The 23,810-nt window shown below is 40.3% G+C and overlaps 1 protein-coding gene across 2 annotated transcripts; it reads right to left on the reverse strand.

Annotated features, from left to right (window-relative positions):
- Positions 1-1,498: 1,498 nt before the first annotated feature.
- On the reverse strand, positions 1,499-23,810 carry CRLF2 (cytokine receptor like factor 2). Of its 2 annotated transcripts, none has more exons than XM_054216424.1 (9): positions 23,627-23,810; positions 18,117-18,212; positions 11,387-11,498; positions 10,459-10,631; positions 8,750-8,889; positions 7,863-8,025; positions 5,767-5,881; positions 4,640-4,724; positions 1,499-3,431 (listed from the first exon to the last, which is right to left on the reverse strand). In XM_054216424.1, exons 1-9 carry the CDS (start codon positions 23,685-23,687, stop codon positions 3,159-3,161), a joined length of 1,218 nt encoding a protein of 405 aa, XP_054072399.1. In that variant the 5' UTR covers positions 23,688-23,810; the 3' UTR covers positions 1,499-3,158. The 2 variants fall into 2 exon arrangements, with proteins under 2 accessions (XP_054072399.1, XP_054072407.1); XM_054216432.1 differs by having other exon boundaries at positions 18,117-18,297; positions 23,627-23,753.

Raw genomic sequence — 23,810 nt, forward strand, 5'->3', positions numbered from 1 at the left:
AGGAACATGATGTAGCATCTGAGGGACTCATGCCTTTGAAGAACATGACAACTTTTGAATAAATAAGAAGGAAGATGTGAAAGTTGCCGTGTATCCTTCTTCTCACTGTGGGGAGTTGAACAGGCCTTTTCCTGTCTGGCCATTTCATTTGCTCATTTGTAGCTAGGCTTGCATGAATCACCGCAAGCCTGCTCTGAGAGATGGGCTGCACAGCTGTGTGACCATCTGGGAAACAGGAAAGGAAGGAGAGGAGAGGAGAGGAGAGGAGAGGAGAGGAGAGGAGAGGAGAGGAGAGGAGAGGAGAGGAGAGTGGAGGGGACAGAAGAAAAAGTTGTGACAGAATGATGGAAAATGTCAGGTGGGAGATTAGGGAAGCCTCACGTTACTCTCTTTCCAACTTGTCACTGTGACAGTAGTTGAAAGCAGCAAGCCAGCCTGCTATTCTTTTCAGTAAACCATGTGGAGCGACGGCTCTTGAATTTTGCTACAGAGCTGCCCAGCACTTTCTTGCAAAATGAGCATTAGGCCAACAGGCAAAGATGGGTGAGAAGGCTTCATTTTTACAATGTAAAGAAAGTCCCTCTTATTTGAACAGCAAGGTAATATGCAGCATTTTGTAACAGTCTTAGAAGATTAAGCGTTGTATTGAAGGCAGCTGTTTCTCCTGAATGGCTTGGGACCAAAGTCATGCCCTTGCAAGTCTAGAACCTGCGTAAGCTAAAGATATTATTTCAGTCAATATGTCATAAAGGAGAAACCAGTCCTGATATGAAGATGGGGTGACTGGTTGTACAGCATAACTGAAAGGGAACTCTGTTCTCAAACTTATCTGGCTTGCTAATATTCCTCTCTGAAGTAGCAGATCCATCCAAACCCTCTTAAATTTGTTGTAGAAAGCATACAATCATATTTTCATAAAGACATTTTGTTACATCCTTCAGACATGTTTTAGCTGGGTCCAGCTTCTCATACTCTAACTGATCATCTCATTGATCTTTCACTGAGCAGCAGTTCAGCCTGAAGCCACAGTGTGGCCAGGAGGGCTGGCTCCCAGCTCTTCATGCCAGGAGCTGGGGCAGAGGGTGCCATGGGCACCAGGCATCCTTCCTGGGGAAGCAGTGCCTGCTGTGGCTGAGAGCTACCAGGGTCTACGTCTCATCAGGGATAGGCTATGGCAGGCACCAGGAGAGCAGAGCTCAGGGACATGCCTGGGTTCACCCAGCTCCCCCAACACCCACCACCAATTAATGTTGCTGATTTGATATGTCTTGTTGTGCCGTGTTTGATAGAATCATCAGCAGCATTTGGGGGACGACCTTTCTGGTTGCTTAAATCCTGTTCTTCATAACTCGGTAGATCTTTTTCTAGAGTTCTCCAGGAATGGAATTTTTTTTGGGGAAAAAAATGCTTTGTTTTGAATGTCAGTAATTCCCTATGTTTTATTTTCTTCATAAGGGGATGTTTTTAAAATAAATATTTGAGATATGCGGGTGTTTTATTTGTTTTATTTCTATTTTGTTATATACAATGTGAATATGGTTGTATACATACACAAAAAGAACCTTTATGTCTATAAAATATAATGCAAGATACTATAGCTTGCACTAAAAACTTAAATTACTATAACATTCCAGTTCAGGAACACTGCTTAAACAGCAGCAACTTTTTTTTTTTTTTCCCCACAGTAAAACTTCAGAAAATATACTAAAAGATTTTGAATTCAGGCAGCAAATTGTTTGCTCAATAGAAGGTGGTTTAATTAAGGTATCTAGCTAGCTCTGTAGACAACCATATGAATGCGTGGTTCAAACATGAAATAACAAAGCAATACATTCTGGGCTTTCCTCCCATTTTATTGTTTGAATCATTGCTGGAACAGCTTCTTATCTGTTGTAAGCCACTGTAACTTCTTTGGTTCTCATGTAATAATTACATTTTTATCAGCTGAGAATAGCAGAGCTGGATTCTGCTCATCAAATTATACACAGCTTGCATTAGTTTAAAATCTACTGCATTCTTACGGTGCTGTTGCATACTTTGCATTTCCAGAAATATGGGGTGTACAAAAGGCCCCAAAAAATTTGCACACACCTGTTTTAGATAGGAAGAGGCAGAAATGTCTTTAAGATTATGGGAAGTCCTTTGTTAGCATGTTAATCTTATTAATGAATAATCAAATCTGAGGTAATGTCAAGAAAAACTTGGAGAATGTGCCTGAACTATCCTTGCAGTTAGTTTCCCAGTTATTAGCCAGAAAATTTCTGGATTTTTCCTTGTACAGCAAGAGGCTGGTCTATGCAATATGAATAAGAAGTCCTAATTTGGCTCAACTGCTGATTGCATTAAAAAACAATTTGAAATAAATGCAACTCAGTTAAATATAAATAGTGTTCAAAATGGACCTCAGCTTTCTAGAAGAAGATGCTTAGTCATAAAAAGACTATGAGATACCGAGGACCTGACCTCAGAGGAGGCCCATGAAGCCCTGCTCTTCTGGAGGAAGCTGCCTACACAGCACTACTCACAGGATAAAATGTGACTCATTACTGTACATCCTCACTCTTCTGTTCTTAGACCTGGGGCTTATTCTTTCTCTTTATAAAACCTTTGATGTATGCCATGCAGCACGAAGTTTTACACTGGGAGAAGCAACTTACAAAAGCAAGTTTTCTACTCTAAGGAGGGCTTGCAAAGCAGTATCCTATCACTGTGAAAATGAGCAGTATATGGTCTGGTCTTTGTGAGAAAAAGACCACTAGCAGAAAAATCCCTTTATCTTCTCTCTTCATTTTGGGAGGAATAACAGTGTGGTTTTCACTGCTCTACATACTCCCTAAGCGCGAGGACTGAATCTGGGCTCTGCGAACATGTATTATGGAGGAGCTCTTGTTCTCTCCTGTCCATAACAGGAAAATGGGACTCAGTTTAGTCTTAGAGACAAACCCGAATTAGAACAACAAATCTGAACTCTATTTATTATCAGGCGGTTATTTCAAACACTGAGCCTGCCCAAGTGGTCTTAAGTGCTGGGAAAGAACAGATCAGAAACCGGATAACCCAGCCTAGTGTCTGTCTTGATATGAGTCTACTCATGACAAACTTTTCTATTCAGCCACTCCCCTAAAATAATCAGGATCTTTAATGTAATTATACAGATTTTATAACATCACATACATGTCATCGTTCATTAAGATCTGGAAGCCAGCAAAGGAAGCTATAGTGTTGGATGTTGGCATCAGGCAGGCAATCTGAGCTGCTTTGGGGTCATTATTTTCAGCTGCTCTTGAGAAACTAAAGATTTTTTCTTGAGGCTCCTGTTTGTCACAATTCTTCTCATCTTCTTGCTGGCTTTCTGCCTCTATGATGCACTCTGGCTCTTCATATTCTAGCTTGGTTTGTACCATTGCATGATCAGTTTTGTCTATCCATTCCTAGGAAAATGAAAATGTTGACAGGGCCTGAGATATCAATCAAAAGAAACCTGGCTGTAAAGACACTGATTTTGCTTTAGTAATGGCATGTTTCCAGGATAAACCACAATGGAGAAGATGAAATGGAAGCAATATAGTCAAGCAGTACATAAGATCGCACGATGGAAGAAAGGCAGGATGGCAGGAAAACAGACAGGATTCCACAAATGCATACAAATTCCTACTGATTATCGAGAGCACATTAAATAAATCTTCGTATTTAACCAGGGCCTTTAGAAAACCTGGGATGTATAAAATAGTTGGTGTTCACTCCTTGACAGACTCATGCATTCTTTGACCCAAGCCCTGACTTAATCTAAATTGAGACTGAGTTTACATGGAGATTTACAAAACATAGCATTTCTGTATTAAAACTTCAGTATTAATTTGCATTTATGTCTTTCTTCTTCAGTTTCAGTTTAAAGCTATTTTATATATAGAATGTTTTCAGTTTGTCTCTGGGACATTATTACTACTCTTTGACGTTGCCATTGGGTTTGAAAATGTAAATACATGACCATGACCTGTCTCCACTCAGAGGAAACTTAGTAGTAATTAAGATAAAAGACAGCCCAATTAATACAGGAAAATACATGGCATGTATGATGTCATGGACTCAGGAAGCAGCAAGAAAACAAAAGGAAAAACTGTGGTCTATCCATTTGACAGCCGTTTCGTGTCTAAAGGTTTAGCAGCCATACACCTCTGTGTCCAAGCAAGGATGCTTCCTACTGTGACTGATGCCTCCAAAGGCATGAGTGCCATCGCTGGCTCAGCACTAAGCCTCACAGCATGTCACAAATATCAAGGGCAAGACCAGGTTGAAGCAAGCTCCCTGAGCTATCATGTGCAGGAATGGATGCAAACACCAGGATGGCGTCTCACTGGATATTGTACCTCTGGACACCCTTAAATTCTTCTCCAGCAATTTCTCTGTCTCTTTCTATCTAAGTGTCTCTTCACAGTGCCAAAACAGCACTACACTGATCGTATGAGCTCTGGTGTTTGCTCTGTGGATCCTCTTGGTGATGTTGCACGAGGGGAGGGGCTTTTCTCTTGGATCAGAGAGTGCTTATGGTAATGTCTGTGTAGAGCAAGTATCAGTAGCTACTTTCAAATTATTCTTAACATTGTAGAGTTTACAGCCTTGCTAGGAAGGGAATGTTTACCTGAAAGTTTCCATTATGATCATTGAAGAGATCAGCAAATACGTATTTTGGATCCGGTATAGCAGGCATGACTGACTTCCGAAGCCTGCAAAGAGGAAAGAAAAATACAAAGGGATGTTTTCTTATAGTGCAGTCATTCATACAAAAATCTACTTCAGCATAGTTCTGTAGCTACAAATATATTTTTACATAGCAGTACTCTAGGCTTAATTTCTTTTAAACGTGTTCTAAAGTCAAAAAGCAGCTATAACAGTATGATAATGCCATCAGGCTAAGAGTGATATTTCTGCAGGCTAAGAGTGATATTTCTGCTGGATTTTCAACCAGCCCCATCCTGGTAGAATCTGGACTCTATACAAACTTGCAGCTAGTCAGCAAGTGCCATTTTGCTCTATGCATTAGTCAGAGTTTTACATTCCCTGGCCGCATTCCCCTGGGCAGGGAAGATGGTGCAGCAGCCAGCTGTATTGGCTGATTTAGTGAACACAAATGTAAACTTGAAACATAGAAATATAGGATAAAAAACTCTGCTTATGATCTAAAAGGGTTATCATAATCGCATACATTTTCAGCTCTGAAAATACTGCATTTTTTGCTTTTTTTTTCTTTTTCCCCCAACGAAAAAGCCAAAATTTGATGTCTTTGCAGGTTTTCTTTGTTGTTTGGTGGTTTGGGTTATTTTTTAAATTGTAGATTCTAAACATGAACAGAGTCATTCAACTGCGAATCCAAATATTTATATAGTCTTATTAAAGTTGAATGCACTCAAGCTTGGTTCAGCCTACCGCAAACAGTCATTGAGTCTGATGAAAGTTGCACGAAAGATTGTCAGTTCAGATGAAATAACCAAAATAATTGGCTTCTCAGGATTTAACTAGTTTTCTGAAAAATTTTCTGAAACTTTGTCTTTTACCAGAATTGTTCTGTTTTTGAAAATTAAAGGCTTTGGTGTTTGGAAGGCCAGGATGCATTATTGCTCAAACAGTAATTAAGCTACTGACTTCTGCATCTTCATTATTACTTCATTTATCAGCTAAGAATTTTGAGTGCTAGGAAACTTCATCCTGAATGATAGCTCTATTTTCATGACATGATTATTTAGTAGTAACCAATAAAACTAGATTTACCTCTGCCATTTACACAGAAGAATCAAAAGAATAAGCATCACTAGAAGTACTGCCAGCAAACAACTTAAAACTGTTACTGTCTTCGAGTGAGATTTTATATCGTCATCGCATGAATCTAGGAATAATCACAAAAAAAGTATGTGAAAAAATTATTTTTTGCTTTAACTGTAAATATTCCTAATTACATTAGAACACTGACTTTTCTTAAAAAAAATATAAAACCTTTTAAGAACAAATAAGACAAGTTCAGTTGTTCGACTGAAACTGAAACAAAAAGCCATTCTTCCCCATCCTTGCAACAAAAGAAAATTGTTCTTTTATTTATCTAAATTGACCTGGTACAGGACAAAGGAGTGGACTTACAGGTAGAGCAGAGGCATTATGAATGAATTGAATATTTCTTCTTAACTTCATCCCATTGCATTGACAGTGATAAAGCAACTTTGTGCTAAGATCTAAATTACATACAGCTACTTACAATCACCAAAGCTGCAAGTGCAACTTTACATGTAGCCTAAATGTCTTCTTTCCCAAGATAGAACAAAGAAAGAAAGAATATCTCCCCCGTCCCAGCAAACAAAAAGCCAGCAAACCACAAGTGCTGATACCCAGAAAGTAACTAGTGGCAGGACATCATCTAACACACAGGTATATCAAACTAATGCATTTGTGCGCTTTTCCGCATTCTCAGTGTTCTTCCTGAAGCTTTTGTAATGCCACCTGAAAACTCTTCCTACTCCTACTGACCTTCTGCTCTCCACATAAATACTAGAAAAAAGAAATTATTATTTATACAGGAGCAACTGTCCAGCCTGTTCCACCTGCCTGCTTTGTCCAGCTTGCCGGCATGCCACAAGAAAAGTTGTGATCCTATGAAATTTCTTGAGCACAGCTTTGTTCATGGTTGCCTCTGGTGTTAAATTTGGAGTCAATAATAACTCACTGAAGCCCTGAAGTGAAGTGCTTGCCCCAGTGAAGGGGCTGTGCCAATGTCACTTCTGATCCAGGGGCACCGAGAGCAACCGAACCATTAATCTGTCTCCTCTGCGCTTTCCTTCCTTGCAGTTACCTGTCAAGGCTGTTGATAACAGGTGGGGCTGTTATCTGCTCAGCTCTCAGCGGTGCACAGGGCGACATTGTGCTCTGTGTTTTCTTTGGGGCATTTGCCAGCCGCACCTGAGGACATGCTTGCAGGCTCATAATTTGCATGCTGGAGGAGGCTTCTCTGGATGTCAGCGCTGTGGCTACTACTAGTGCACATGCTACATGTACCTACTCTCCAGGGTTTCATCCCAGCTTTATGTACCTAGATTTTCTTCAGGTGTGCTAATAGCCCATTGCATTTTAGAGAACTCAGATATGGGCACACTGGACTTTTGGGTGTCTCATAGTTCTGATAAAGCCTAGTGGGTGGCATTTTGTGCTTAGCTGAGGTGATACGAAAGTTTTGGGATGGTGTACAGTCTTTACTACAGCAAATATGTTTTTTGGTTTTGATAACCAGTAGAAATGCTGTTTCCATCAAAGATCTAATGGAAGTGAATGACACTCAGTTAATGTGTCTGGTGGGAAAGTAGCGCTGATACAGACTTCGCTTCCTTTTCATCTCTCTTCCCCCATCCTCCCTGTTTTGATCAATCCAGCACATATAAGCATCAGACTGCTATAACCTCTGGTCCTATAATTCAATTTACTGTACTTTCAAAACAAACTGCCTTCAAAAACAGGCCATCAAGGATTTTCTTAGCATCCAGGTTTGATGTCCACGTATCATATGTGCGCGCGCACACACACACACACACACACAGAGACCCTTCCACACCCCTCCCCCCCCATGCATCACATCACTGTCATTGGTGGACAATGTAATACGAACAATAAGGACACTCTTTGCTGACTATGGCATAAATTGATAGTGTTATGGGCCATCAGGAACAAAGTGAACAGGAGTTATACATGGACAATTAGACATCCACATGAACTTTGATAACGGGTGGACCACAACAGCGCAACATTAATTTGTTCCCAGCCTCTTTTGCAGTCAACCCTTCCCCATTTTGTACTTAGACAATATATGAATGTAGCACAGTTGTTACCTAATAATGTGCCATTCATCCAAAATGTTTCTGCTGCCCAGTCACTGCTGTAATTAACTACGTTGCAGTAGGGTACTAGCCTCTTCAGTCTGACCCGGAAAGAATAGCATTTCCTTGGATCAAAGCCTTGCTCTCCAACACTGCAACACTTAGAAGTTCTGGACTGAGAAGGAAGGCATATCATCGTTAATTCTGGTTTTCAAGACAGCACTTCAGAGTGCCACACTCAGTCATGGTCACAATTAGGTTAAGGGATAGGCCAACACAAAACGTCAGAACTGAATTTTAACTTCTCTGAGTTTAAAGGAATTCTGTTCCTTGACTAACTCTTTACTATTCATAGCCATTCCTCATTGAAATCGAGTGAAGTTCATAACAATCGTTACAAGATGCACTATGCTGCAGTTGCATATCTACAATATGAAAAGACACCTCAAGCCACAAAATAATTACAAGTTATATTTGAGACCAGACAGGTTTAAGTCAATGAAATAATATTCAGAAATACTTAACAGATAACTTTAAAATAAATAAAAATCCCACATCATCTCTTTTCTTTCATTCTATTTCATGGTTTTTTTTCTCCTTTTTTCTCTCTTAACTACTCTGCTTTCTGCTTTTGTCTTCCAAAACTCCTCTATTCTGAATGTATGACCTATCCCTTAGATTGTCCTCAGCTCTTTGCATGGCAATTAGATATAACTCAAAAAGTAAATGATTTCTGGTATGACAGGGATCCATGATCCTAAAAATCTGTTTTCTGCTTCCAGAGATATTTGAAAATATAGGATGGGGGAACAACTTGACAAAAACCCTGTTTTACATCATATGGGAATGCTACTTCCAGCTTCTTCCAATGTGGGTTAAAAATGTCATGTCCAACTCACTTGCCAGTCTTTGTCAAACTTGCTTTTGTATTGAAGCTCAAGAGTTAAACACTTCACAGCTCTCTCTGGTTTGTTACAGCTTACAGTAACGGTGTCCGCTTTCCAGAAGAAGGTCACGTTTTCTGGTCGATTGGGCTTTACTAAGAAGAAAAACAAATTATGCTATGGTCTCTTAAAAGGAAGCACTTTGCTGTTAAAATTACTGTTGTTCCTTCCTTGTCTCAATGTTTCTCTGAGTAGTAAGTGAAGAAAGTGAACTTTTTTCTTGGAGGATGCACTTTTGTAGCTGACCTCCCTATTAAACGTCAAAATCGAGATTGACACGATGACACTGCTCACCATTCGAAGTGCCACATTCAAAGGTAGATACTATCTCATGTCAGGAACCTATTGCAAGCACTTAAGGAAGGACTCTAGTCTCCTCATACTCTCTGCAACCAAAAGAGTCTTCTTCACTGGAAAAGGACTGACAAATTCAGTACCATAAAATGTACAAGACACACTTGTGCAGCTGCTGGAGGCTATGTGGGATATGGTGGGGCATCTGAAAAAAGCACTGGGTGTCTACCTGTGCACAACTGAATCTACCCCTCACTGTTTTCAGATGGTCCGAAGAGCATGCAAAGGTTTGATCTGTGTAGCTGGTTATTCTGAAATAAAGGGCTGAGAAGAGTGTTACCTGCTTCCTTAACCCTTCTAGTTGTCTTTTCGTATTATCAAAATTCTACCTTCCTAACGTAAAGACCTGAGTTCGATTCTTGATATTTGTGGTTTTTTACTTAACCCTTTTGAAATTCATTTTAGTATAAGTGGGTGTTTAATAGCCAAAATTCAAAGATCAGGCTGCAGCTTTCCATAATTTACCAGATATTGGTAAAATTATGAAACAGAAAAGTATTCTTAAAGTTAGATGTCTTGGCAGGTTTTTATTTGATTCCTTTTGCTAAAACATTATTAATAAATGCTAATAATGTATTTGGAATAGATATATTTTTTTCAGATAATTCTGCATTATATACTTTCTATGTGATTTTTATCAGAAAAAAATCCCTCCACTTTAAATGCTGTAACTATGTGCAATTCCAGATTTTCATAACCCGATTTCACACTAGATGTGAAATATGTATTTGGGGGCAGGAGGGACTTAATGAAAACAGGAACATTGTCTCTCTACTAGTGGGAGGATGTCTCTTCTAGTCTATGAGACTGTACCAGAGCCACTCAAATAGTTTCTATTGCCATCTGATGATGGTTTTAGACAGCCCCTTTGATAAGAAGTAGTTTGCTGCCTCACATCCCACGGAAGATGGCAAAAAAATGGAAGGTTAAAAATACAAGAAAGATCACACAGCCAATGCTAAGATGAGAAACTGTGAACTTTTATTGATTTTCCTGATAAGAATACTGAGCAGGCGTGCACTAGACTAAACACACCCATATAGTTTAGCATTTTCATTCTGATTTTGAAACTGTGTTTTGGGACAAATCTGGCTGCCCCGTGTAATCTCACTTAGCTGCAGTTGCACACGGGCCAGTGTAACAATTGATGAGAGCAAGAGATGAAAATCAACATGAAATAACTATAGTTTGGTTTTGGCACACATACTAATAACACTTTATACACTAATATAACTGATTTCTTCTCAAACTAAGAATGAATCAGTGAAGACTTTAGGATTACCAAAGTAGTTATGATTTTACATACTTACTATAAAAATCAGATTTTAGTGTTTTAGAAAAAAGCTCTTCACTTCCATTACTGTTCCTGATAGAGATGGCAAGGGTGGGTCCTTCTGTCTTAAAAAGACATCCAGAATTATAATCTTGATCCAATAAATAGGTGGGACATGGCTTCCAAACTTTGTTCTTGCCTTCAGCAAATCTGTAAATGAAATAATATTGGTGAATGCAACACTCTTACCAGTTAACACAACTTCATTCCTTTTCTTTTTGTTACTGTTCTTTCTTTTTTTTTTTTTTTTTTAATTTTTTAAATGCTCCTACCAAGGGAAGTCTGTGTATGGAATTTCTTGAAGCAGCAAATTTCATAGTGGTGTGAAGGAATTTGTTACCCAAACCTCACTGACTTTCCAGCACTGGGTTTTGACACAGTCTGAAATTATCAAGTTTCCTTCATGCTGTTGTTGTTGTTGTTTTCTAATGAGAGAAAGACTTGCTCAAACGGATGTTTTCATGAACCTCTTCCTAAGATTGTACAGCTAAAAGTTCTTTTACGTGTACCAGTCAGAGAGAAAAGGGAAGATCAAGTACTATGACTGTCTTTAACCAAAACATTAGATTTCTGTTAGTCATTAATGACGTCAGTCAATAAGGAAAATATACACATATGTGGAAAAAACTCATTTGATGGTGTAATTAGCATTAGCATTTAGCACAACAACAGAAGAGGGACAAATCTTTCATACAATGTTTGTCGTGACTGACTGTTCCGCAGGCTTTCTGATTTGTACACTTCTGTAGCAGGCTGTGAATATAAACAGGTTTCATGCTGGATTATTAACAAATGTTAAAAGGATTTTCAGGTACACTTCACAGAAGACTCAAATAGACTTAGATATTTCAGCGTCCCAAAGTAAATCCTTTCATAAGAGAAGAATAGGCATTGTTAATACGCACGTATAAGAAAATGACACATTCTTGCTGGGAAATAGTTCTCTTGCTGCCCATGTGATCTGCATCTTCTCATTATTGAAATTGATTATTGTGGTGCTGATGGCATCTTTCCAACCTACCCAAGACATTGACAAAGAATATAATTTCAGCAGTGAGTATGAAAAGCATCCCTTGACATTGGTAGGCAATCAGTGTTTCAAAGATATATATGCAATAGACTCGACCATAAAATAAGAAGACATAAGAACATCTAAAATGCAAGAAAACAGAGTAAAATAACCTAGAGAGGATAAAATTAGAATTTCAAAATAGCAAAATGAATGCATGCACAGCAACACCAGAGAGCACCCTATGGTCCCTGGGCCAAAAGGTAGAGACTGGTTTACATGTATGCAATGCATAGGGCCTATACCTTGAGGCCAGCTTTCCCCCATAATACCTGCTAAGGTTTTCCTACTAAGGAAAACTGTTTGGGAAATAATGCCACGTGGAGCCTGTCTGTAAACTGTCAAATGTTTACTGTAAGAAACAAGGAACTGGCACCACCGGTCAAGACCAGGTGAAGATCCATAGGAACCCAGAGCAGGTCAGCACAAGTGTGTGTGTACTGCATATTTGATCTATGCGATCCTGGATGATTCCACCTTACAGAGAAGAAAGATCATTTAATCTCCTCTGACTGAAGGCAGATTTTATTGCCTCTCCTGACCTCCTCCTTGTTATAACTCTTGCAAGGGACACAGGTATTTTAGTTCCGTGTCCACCAGGATTCCACAATCAGACACTGAAGATAAATCTGACATTGAAAAATGGAGAAGTTAAGAAGGCAGAAGAGATTAGAAATCCATGCTATATCAAGGAGAAGGACAAATAATTTATTTTGCATTCTCTAAGAATATTTACTTGAATGAACGAAAAGCAAGAAAATGTATCTTGACTATCAGCATGAAACCACTTAAGGGTAAAATTTGCAGATTGCTGTCTCCAGACATGAACTGTCCACCACTAAAACCTGTTGCTGGAATATTCTTGCCTGGCAGGAGAATAGAGTAGCTTTGATTGCTGTCTACGTTTCATGCCACTCTGGACTCTTGAAGGTGTTTAGAATGGAATGGAAACATTTTAAAACATTTCTTATGAGTTTTTTGTCACATACATTGATCCTGAATGTTCATGGGCATCAGGCCTAACTATTCTCATGTTTGCTGTCTTTTGCTCCATAATCAACACTAAGAATGTGAGAAAGGCATGTGGGTTGAAGTAACCATTTTGTCTATTTTTATGGCTATATCTCTGCTTGTAGGCATTTCATTACTTCTGTAATCAGAGTTAGTCAAAACATTTTTGCATAGATGTAATTGTGTTGTAACATCTTGTTTTGTCAACATCATTCAAGAGACAGTTATGACAGAAATCCAAGAGACACTGGGTAGATGTAGCTGCAGGTCACTGCCACGTGATTCATGGAGCTCTGGTAAAAAAGATTCTGCTCTTACTCAAGAGAAGGACTTGAAACTAACTCCTCCATCTCCTGACTAATGCCTTCAGGCTTGTTCTGTATTGTTTTCTCAAACTGAAAATCTCATGTGTTTTTCTGAAGAATAGAGAAGTCAGTATTATTACATGCTGAAGCAAAAACGCAACTTCAAAACCTCAAAAGCTATCATAAAAAGGATTTTATCCAGCTGTTTCTACCTCTGCTACGAGAGACTACCTAGCTCTTCTTTCCTAACTCCTCAAGCGCTTTGTAAGACCTCTTGGCGGGTCTAAGAGATGATCTTGTCTTTAACTAAAGCCACTAAGAAATATGATGGCAAAGTGCCTAACAGTGGATCCTTGGTCTGCGATTGCACTAACACGTTTTAATTTTTATGGACTAAAATCTAGCATGTTTGTGCTGTGCAGTATATAGTGATATTGTTTGTGTAACTGAAATCTATATGACCATTAGCATTTCAATTTTCTATAAAGGTAGTTAAATGTATATTTAATGCCTATTTGAGTGTATAATTACATGTTCTACATCTTTAAATAAAATTAAATTTATAAAAAAGAAAGTAAAAGCATACTGTACTACTGTACTGTCCTGAGATCATTTTTATGAGTATAGAATGAATCCTTTCAATTCCCTTTAGAAGGAACAAAATATGTATTTTCCACTTTTTCATAATTAGTCTGCAGATATTTTTGCTTTGAGAAAGAACTGCTAATGTCTGTGCTTCAATAACGAAAATAAAACCAGGAAGAGTACTTGTTTTCTTAATCACATATTTTCAAGGATTATCAATTTCAAAATTAATTTACAATGCTGTTTCTCTGTGGACAATAGTTTGGCACAGTGACAGTTGGCAAAATGCTGTTTGTAGGGCATGTTTTTGAATCAATTTTTAAGTCAAACATGAATGAAATTCTTCAGTTTATCCTCAGAAGGTGGCTTAACATCTCTGCAGAGAGCTGTGCAACACATCTTCGTGCACTTGACGAAAAGATTTCAAATAAGCTATGTGCTAGGCAGAGCAGCACGCAGTCTCGACAATAGGACATAACAAAGAGTGGGCACCTGGGAGTCCTATCTCAGGCATAGTCAACTAAACCGGGTTGTGCCAGGACCCTTACCAGAGGAAGGATGCCAGCTCAAAACCCTCACTTGGACTTGGGCAGCTGGGCAGACCCACTGAAAAACACAGCAGTGATTTTTCCATTATTTGGAGGCTGGGCTCAACACCCAGCGTTCATCCACTCCACTTGTGAGGATCCCAACTCTCCACTTGTGAGGTTGCAGCAGTTGGCCCAGGACGTGAAAGATCTGCTTGCATTGATTTCTAGTGTTAAGCAAATGGTGCGCGTTGGGTTTATCTGTAAGACTGGTCTCAGATTGCTCAGTACTGTACAGCTGGGCAGCATAAATAACTTTTTTTTGTTTTAAAAATATGTTTATAGGGAAATCAGTGGAATTAACACAGATAGCAGTCATTCATAAATTGTGTGAGAGAGCACACGGAATTTGCTCATGCAAATTTTTTGTATACAACTGAGAAAAGCGCTGGTGCCAATAATTTGATTGAATTTGCCTTTCAAATAGGTGATGTGTGCTTGGGAACCTCCTTGAACCGATGACTCTGTATCTCACGACCCTGACATTGCCAGCAGAGAATAAGAGACCGAAACAGTAAAGATTTTGGTAAAGTAACAACCCGTCCTTCCCTCTCTGTAGAGATCAGCTCTTGAAATCCTTTTTCAGGCTGCCATGTTTTCCCCCAGTTCCAATGTGCAAAAAGGACACCAGCATCAAAACCCTAAATCCCATACAGTTCCTTTAATGGGCTGTTTGATGTCTTCAAACTTGCAGTGGTTTAGTTGAGATGTGGTTGGTTCTAGAGATGGATAATAAAGATAACAGACAGACCACACGGGATTCCCACACACTAAGGAGTGGACACTAAGTAAAACCCGAGACCATGATCTCACTGGCCTGTTTGGAAGGCAAGAAAAGCCGCCAATTCATTCTGATCCTTGGACAACACTCATTATTCTCTATTTTTCAGGTATATCGTGATAGCTCTATACTACTAGTTAGAGGCTGCAATTCAGAGATGCACACTAACTCTTGGGTTTGGCAATGCATAGTTTTTTTGGATGACAGAGACGAATATCAGTTTGGCTCCAGTCCTGCAGTGATTTATGGATGGACTTTGCACACTCTGAGTAGTCCACTTGACTTCAGCAGGATTACTCAGAGAGCATTAACTTAACAACACATATAAATCTTTCTAGGATCAGATCCTTTTTCTGCAAAAAAACCCTACACATTATGAATTGGAACTCTGGGATTTTAACATTTAAATATAAACTCCAGCAACTGCAGTTATTTATGTACTAAAATGGAAGGTAATACGTTATTAAATACTTAAAGAACAAATAGAACCATTTAATAGAAATGGAACAGAAATTGTAATAAACTATCTGGTGATATAAACATATTCTTTCCTTTGGTCTAGTTTTTAAAAGCTTCATAAGAAATCGGTCTTAACATAATTAACTAGCTACGTAGGGCAAAAAAGTCTTTACCAATCTTTTATTATTAACGACTGTATTTCTAGAACTCTAGTCAGGGCAATTTTCTACCATGCTTTCTAATTTCATGAGTTTTGTAGCCTTTTTGAATGTGGTATGTGATGCATTTCATGTAAGTGTTCAGTAAACATTTGCATGCATCTTTTCAAATTATAGCATATACATGTTATGAAATTCACATTTGAACATGAGAAGATGCATAGCTTAAGTGAGATTTTAATACTTTTTGATTACACTGACATCAAATCCTCTGAGGATATGTACAGGTTATCTGAAATATGGCATTTCCTTATGATAATCTTTCCTTTGCCTTAAACTGAAAAGACGTTTAGTTTCCTTTTCCTTTTCCTTTTCCTTTTTTTTTTTTTTTTTTTAAGGACGTATACTTCTGAAGGCAGAATAATTCCTGTCTTTTGCTAATGGAAAGAGATAGGTGGAAAGAGAGAAAGACAATAAAGGGATTTCTCCATTTCTCTCCCTTTCTTTATGATGGAACTTTTATGAACTCTCCTGTAACACCATGGATGTTTCTCAGCTAATGTGCCAGCTTTTCCACAGTAACTGTAATAATTTAAAGCATTCTTCTCTTCATGATCCTAGAGGCACACAACAGACCAAGGTAATAAATTTATCATAATTCTTTGTATTATGATAATGGGTAGATGACAAGGTCAAAAATATTATGAAGAGGCAGTCCCCAGGCTAAAGAGGGATGGCGGCAACTTTCTGCCTGAGGATGGTCTGCTAGTCTAGCTAGGTGTACAGTATGTTGCAGTGCTGTAGGACACATACTGGTGCTCTGGAGCATGAACTTCAGAGCGAATTATCCAAGCCTACATCTTTGGTAAAACCAGAGGGGCACTGGTAGGGCTCCCCACGAGACTTTAACCTCACAGGCATTGCTGGGCACCTAGCTCTTCTCAGGTCAGAGAAGCGTGGAAAATACCACTATGCTGTGTGGAGAAATTACTTTTACAGGGGGAAAAAAAGAGAAATTTCCTTGCATGATAAATTATGCAGACACAACCATGAGCAAGAATATGAGCAAGTACGTTCCACCTCCAAAACAGTTTTCAAAGTTTATTACTGAGAAAAAATACTATTGAAGGGGAACATTGTAAAAAGTCTGAATGTCATGGAACAGATAAAGAAAAAAATAAAAAGAAAAAGGAGAAGCAGAATGACAAACTGCAAAGATAACAGAATGGAACATGCATGTACTGGAACAGCTGCAACCTCATTGAAGCATAACAAAGAAGAAAAACCACTTTTGATTTCCTTACACTGGTGAAACCTGATAAGTAACCACATGTTGAACTTCCACATATTGCAGCACACTGCAATAGAAAATACTATAGAAAATAATATAGAAACTACTGGAGAGCAAGACCCAGATGTGAGCCCACACTCTTTAGTTACCCTTAATAGTACTCATCTATGAGAATAGTTTCATTTCATTAATAGGAGCAAATGTAGGCGAAAGTGCAACTCCTTGAGCACAAGACTGCTGAATTGAACACACAGAACAGACACTGAATAGACTTCCTTTCAAGAAAGGGAATAGGACAGCAAGAGAATTTTTTATAGATATTTTGAGGCAAACCATAATCCTTATAGCATAATTCTTATAACCCGTTAAACTGTGTGTTTGGGTTTTTTTTTCAGAAGATCACCAACCATTGCTAGGCATCACCACTCTGCGCATCAAAGAAGCACAACAACTGTAATTTTCAACTTTTGTTCTACAAAGTCATCCCATCAGTATGGCATGGCTATAGGTGGTTGCAATCTCAGGACAGGGAAGAGTCATGTTCCCTAACAGGAGGGCAAATGACTCACAGGAGCAATTAGCGCTGGAGAATCAGCTGGTGCTACATTGCCTGAAAACGGTACTTGCCATACACGTGACAGAACAGAGAGCTGATTTATAGGTTGATAAGATGAGGGCATAACTTTAAAGCATTTCTTTCCCCTCATAAAATTAACAACAGGGAACTTGTGATAAATTAACAAGTGAAGATTAGATTAGTTGTGTATGCGTTGGGCTTTGTGTTTGATTTCTGTAATAATCCAATTATCTTTGGCAAGCTGTAAGAAATGTCACTGCAGACAAAAATATGAAACAGAGATGTTCTTGTATTTAGTAGCCAAATAACCAGTGTTTAATGGCTTTATTAATTTTGCTCTTTAATAGTATTTTTACCTTGATGCTTTCTCACGCACAAGATATTGCTGGATATTTTCCCATCGTGTTCATTCTTCCAGAGTACTAAGTGCTGGTCTTATCTGGAATCTGTTCTATCGATCTTTGTTCAATATGAAGGCTAGTCTTTTTCAGATGCAGCACACTCTGGTAGAACCTATGCCTTAGTAAGTAGTCCTGCTTGAAGTATTTCTCTTTTTAACAGTGGACACAAGCTTACCAAGTTCTACCTTGATTTTTAATTAGAAAACTGTCTTAGAACTCCGTTATTATCTCCCCCAAAATTTTATTTTTTTTAAATCCCCTTTCATCTCTGCTGGATATCAATTTCTGTTTGTTTGATTCTTTTCACCAAAAATGTGCTGAATATTGTAACACATGAGATAAAGTATGCACAGAAATATTACTAATTAATGTGTCAATTTCTTAAATAAATATTTGTGGATTTGAACTTACCAGGAGATTGTGACTGAGAAGCCACCAGGTTGCCCAGTGTGAAGATCATTGAACATGCTTGAAAGATGAGTCTCATGGTTGGAATGATACAACAGACTGTGAAGAGATGAGTAATCGTAATCTCTGGATTTTACTGTTTGATCACTTTATACCGGAGGCTGATGGGAACTGGAGGAAATGACTACAGGAAATAAAAAATTGACATATCTCTAGCTATAAACAAATCAGAAGTGCAGGACTCCAGAATGCACACCTTCTCCATACAATGTTAAAAAAAATAGTAGTTAATTTCTCAGATTATGAGTCTCTCTTTTGTCAGCGCTTTGCCTTATCTTTTCACATCTGTATCAGAGGTGACCATAGCCCTGATCCAAAACGAGGACCAGGAAGCTGTGCATATCATGGATGAAGGCACCGATCTCAAAGTGCCCAGTGACCTGAGGTCTGCCTGGCACCCCACTCGCAAACCAGGAGCTGTTACTGCTAGCAGGTGTTTATATGGCCGCTCCACATGCCTGATGCACCTCAGCTGGCTTGAGCCGCTTCAGAAGCAAAAGTTGTGGACCCTTTTGTGACAGAGAGCGCTGAGCCACCATGGGTAGAGAGGCTATTACCCAAAAGGTAGCACAAGGATGAATTTTCTGCTGTATTACCTGGACACATCTATGCTGCTATTGCTTCCAAATATATCCATATACCTATCATTTCTTTTGTGTATATATATATATATACACACATGCTGTACCTATACCTTACATATCAATATACCTAAAATTATACATAGGAGGTGGGAAATAGAATAGTGTTTTGCCTGACATTAAACATATTTTAGAAATAAGAGAACTTGGAATCTTGTAATAATCATAATTGTCATGTCCAAAGAAATATATTATCTATAGATCTGCAGTAAATTGGGCTTCAGCTACGTCCACATAGTAGTGCAGCAAACAGGAGCCGTGAAGCAGTGGGATGAAGCAGTTAGTGCTGAGGACCCAACAGCCACACAGTGTGCATGGGGACAGGGGGAGCATTCCCTAGACTAGCACCAGTCCAGGCCCATGGGCTGAATGCCTGCTAGCTGTCAGAGTCTGCTAGATGCCCTCCTGGAGCCCAGCTTCTGGGGAGCCTAGGGAACCCAGTGCTCCACTGCGTGAACAAAAACATGATGATGATTGTGAGACTCACCTCACAAGGACAGTCCTTATCCGAACTGAAAAGTCAGTGTCGCCCCAGCCTGCCGCCCTTCTCCAGCAAGAGCTCAGGAAGACAGCCCAGAGTGGCAAAGAGCTCTCTTCCCTGGGCTTGCTGGCTGCTCCCTTTATGTCCTGATAAAGGTTTACTCTTTACTTTTCTAGGGACATGTGAAACAGGCAAGTACATCAACGTACTTCAAATCCAGTCTTTCCCCTCATTTAGCATCACACAAAATAAACTACTCCATGAAATCAACAGGTAAAAATATAAACAGTAGGCCCCAATTCCTATCTGTGTTTCCTAGCTGGTCTCAAGCTTTTTCTCTGCTTGCATCAGAAAAAGTACAGGAACTTTCTTCTCATGCAAGGACATGCTTGGGAAGATGAAGGAATCAGTCACACTGCATGCAGTGGCCTGGGCACACACACCATACGGCCTTCTGGAGACCCTGTCCCCTAGATGCCTTCTTGCCTCAAGTTTCTCAAGCACGGAGAGTGGAAGTTTGCTTGCTGCATGCGGTACTAGATAGGGAGTTGGATTGTGGAGTTAGGAATACATCCAGCAGCTCCTCTGTGATTTCTGTTTAAGGCTTATTTTCATTCCTCGATAGTACAGTTGGTCAGATGAGACCCTTATCAGCTTTGTCACATCGTCAAAGTCTCCAGCCAGGTGATGTGGTACCAATTTTGATCACTTTTCTTGAGTTGTCTGCTTTCACTGGCTTATTCATCGTATGTCCCAGGAAGACCTATTCAAATCCCAGTTACTCTTGGAAACGCCAGCCCCACAGCCCGACACACATACAGTACTCATGGAATCACGGAATCACGGAACTTTTCAGAGTTGGAAGGGACCTCTAGAGATCATCTAGTCCAACTCCCCTGCTAAAGCAGGATTGCCCAGAGCACATCACTCAGGACTGCATCCAGACGGGTCTTGAAAGTCTCCAGAGAAGGGCACTCCACAACCTCCCTGGGCAGCCTGTTCCAGTGCTCTGTCACCCTCACCATAAAGAAGTTTTTTCTCATATTTGATCAGAACTTTCTATGTTCCAGCTTGTGCCCATTACCCCTCGTCCTGTTACTGGGAACCACTGAAAAGTGTCTGGCTCCATCCTCCTTAAACCCACCTTTTAGATACTTGTAAATGTTAATAAGGTCTCCCCTCAGCCTTTTCTTCTCCAGGCTAGAGAGTCCCAGCTCTCTCAGCCTTTCCTCATAAGGGAGGTGCTCCAGTCCCACAATCATCTTTGTTGCCCTATGCTGGACTCTCTCCAGTAGTTCCCTGTCCCTCTTGAACTGGGGAGCCCAAAACTGGACACAGTACTCCAGTTGTGGCCTCACCAGTGCAGAGTAGAGGGGGAGAATGACCTCCCTCGACCTACTGGCCACAGTCTTCCCTATGCAGCCCAGGATGCCATTGGCCTTCTTGGCGACAAGGGCACACTGCTGGCTCATGGATAATTTACTGTCTACCAGGACCCTCAGATCCTTTTCTTCAGAGCTGCTTCCCAGCAGGTCCACCCCTAACATATACTGGTGCCTGACATTCTTCCTTCCCAGGTGCAGGACCCTACACTTGTCCTTGTTGAACCTCATTAGGTTCTTCTCTGCCCAGCTCTCCAGCCTGTCTAGGTCACACTGGATGGCAGCACGGCCCTCTGGGGCGTCAGCCACCCCACCCAGTTTGGTATCATCAGCGAACTTGCTGAGGATACACTCTGTCCCCTCGTCCAGGTCGTTGATGAATATGTTAAACAATACTGGTCCAAGTATTGACCCCTGGGGGACACCACTGGTTACAGCCCTCCCAAATTGATCCTGCTCCATTAATCACAACCCTACTCTGTTAACCGTCTAGTCCCTGCTTTGATCAAGTTCCTCCAGGGAGGCATTAATTCCTGGAATTAAAATAACAAGAAGCACAGAACTGAAATACTAAAATAGGTCGTAAGTGATAGTTAATGGAAAGCTGAAATCGCTCACGGTTTCCACAGTCAGCATTGCAGAAGCCAATGTGACAAACAAATGAAGGCAGAGAGCCAAAATTCTCTTGTTCCCCAGGACAGGGAAACTCCCACATGTCCCCATTTGAGTTAAAAACACATTTCTCTTCCAGAACATATGTCTTGTTTTCACTAGAGTGTGATGGAAATGAATTTGTCCCTGTCTGCTTATCATACACGTAAAACACACTGGACTACAGACCTCCTAAGGTAGTTCATTCTTTGGGGGAAAGGGATGTGGGGAGACAACATGCAAAGAAAAGCTATCTAAAATACCTTCTGGCTTATAATTATTCTGATTTTGTGACACTACATCAAAACCAAGGTCTAATTCTCAAGTGACAGCAGCGCATTTTCACTGACCGTTTCCTCCTACCAGGTATTTTGGTACCTCAAGTAATTGTCCCTCCCACCAGCCTCTACTTCCTTTTACGATACTGAGGGCCTTTTGAAGACAAAAAAAATTACTCTTTTCACTACTTTTGAAACCAAACCTAGGGCTGAAGTCCTGGGGAATAAAAAACAGCAACTGAGACAAACAAACTGCTTGCACAAACCTGATATCCTGTCAAGCTATTTTTGCTGCTGCTGAGAGAAACATCAGATTTGGCATTTGAGGGATTTAGGGCTTGGGCACTTCCCACCTCCCCCCAGTGGAGGCACACACTAGCCTAACCACCTGGCTCAGGCTCTGCCTGCTGCCTTCTGGTTACTTGATTTGATTTTTTCAAATATGGAAGATCCCAGTCCATGAACTGAAAAGCCACCTGTGAGCCACAGGTCTTTTCCTACCTGCCTGCCTGAGTGTGATTGATTAACTTGTCCAGATCCTCTGGGTCATTGATCCCATGAGGACAAGGACAGAGCATTGTCACAGTGTGCCCCCTTTTCAGGGTTCACTCGCAGTGCAGCGTTGGCATGTTTGGCCTAAGAAAACAAGATCCATCCTAATATTGCAAATTCACTCAGGAACAGGGAAAGCAAAGAGTAAGGGTGAGTTGAAAATTAGCAGCTGGGGCATGTGATTTTGACTGCCAGTAGAGACAATTGTTAACAGGATACCCAGAGAATGAGGGCAATGCACGTGAAGCAAATAAATCAAAAGAAGCCCTTCTGACTTCATTTTGCACTTTGGATCAAACCACACAAACAGCCCTTGGCCCTCTGCCACCTCCTCCACCCATGACAGCAGCCCTCAGAGGTGGCTTCACTTGCCAGCTGCAACCTTCAGCAGCCTTACTGACTTTCATCAGCTTCCTTCCTCTCTTTTTATTTCCCTTCCTATTATTTCATCAGCGGTGTAAAATGAGTCTTTGATCACTACACAGTTCAGCAAAGCAAATTTTCTTAGTTTATTTCTTCCTTTATCTGGAACCTCAACAAACAACAGCCCACGAATAACTTCCATTTAATGTTATTCACTTACTGATGGTCTTGGTAACGGACTCCACAAAAAGCCCTGCAAAATAGCAGAGATTGTCTCATTTCTGCGGCGATGATCCCTTGTAATTTTTTGCATTAACGGGAAGTGATTTCAGTGTGCTTTGAGTGGGTGGGATAAAGGGAACGATGACCCATTTATAGAAAATAGTGAGTCCCATCATTCCATGACAAATCGGCTTAGTCAACTTGAGTCAGTGCAGCCCATTGTTCTGACAGGACAACCTGATTCCCTTTTGTAATATGCTGCAAAGTGTAAAGATATCTACCGTACTTTTTGGACTGCTATCCACAGACAAAACTTAGAGGATTAATCCTCAAGGGTCCCTGACATTCGTAAAATTCATGCTCTTGTGCAATCACTTCAAAAAGTGTCACTTGGTCTTTCCTCGTATCACCATGGCTTGACCTGTCCCAGCCTTCTTTACGAATGGCAGGAAAGCAATGGAGGGAAAAAACAAGAAAAGATGTCAGGAGGTCTGCATGGGTGAGCAAGGAGCTCCTATCTGAAATCAAACATGAAAAGGAAGCATGCAAGAGGTGGAAGCAGGAGCAGATGACCTAGCAGCATGAAGCTGCTTTTCGATCTTGCAGGGACAGGGTTAGAAAAGTGAAGGCCAACCTGGAGTTGAGTCTATTAAGGGATCTGAAGAGAAACAAGAAAGGATCTACAATTGCATAAACAGTAAAAGGAAGACTAAGGGAAACATGGGCCTGCTGCAGAATGAGGCAGGGTACTTGGTGACAAATGACACAGAAAATGCTGAGGTACTCAATGCCTTCTTTTCTCCAGTCCTTACTCGCAAGACCAGCCTTCAGAAACCCCAGGCCCCTGAGACCAGAAGGAAAGTCTGGAGCAAAGAAAACTTACCCTTAGCAGAGAAGGACCATGTTAATGAGCACTTTAACAAACTGGAGGTATGTAAACGCATTGAGCCTCACAGGATACATCCGTGCATGAGTGCTGACCGAGCTGGCCGAAGGGAGAGATTCTTGAGAAGTCGAAGAAAACAATCATCACTCCTATCTTCAAAAAGGGAAAGGAGCATTGGGGA

Source organism: Rissa tridactyla, chromosome 1 (assembly GCF_028500815.1).
Source record: "Rissa tridactyla isolate bRisTri1 chromosome 1, bRisTri1.patW.cur.20221130, whole genome shotgun sequence".
Classification (NCBI taxonomy): domain Eukaryota; kingdom Metazoa; phylum Chordata; class Aves; order Charadriiformes; family Laridae; genus Rissa; species Rissa tridactyla.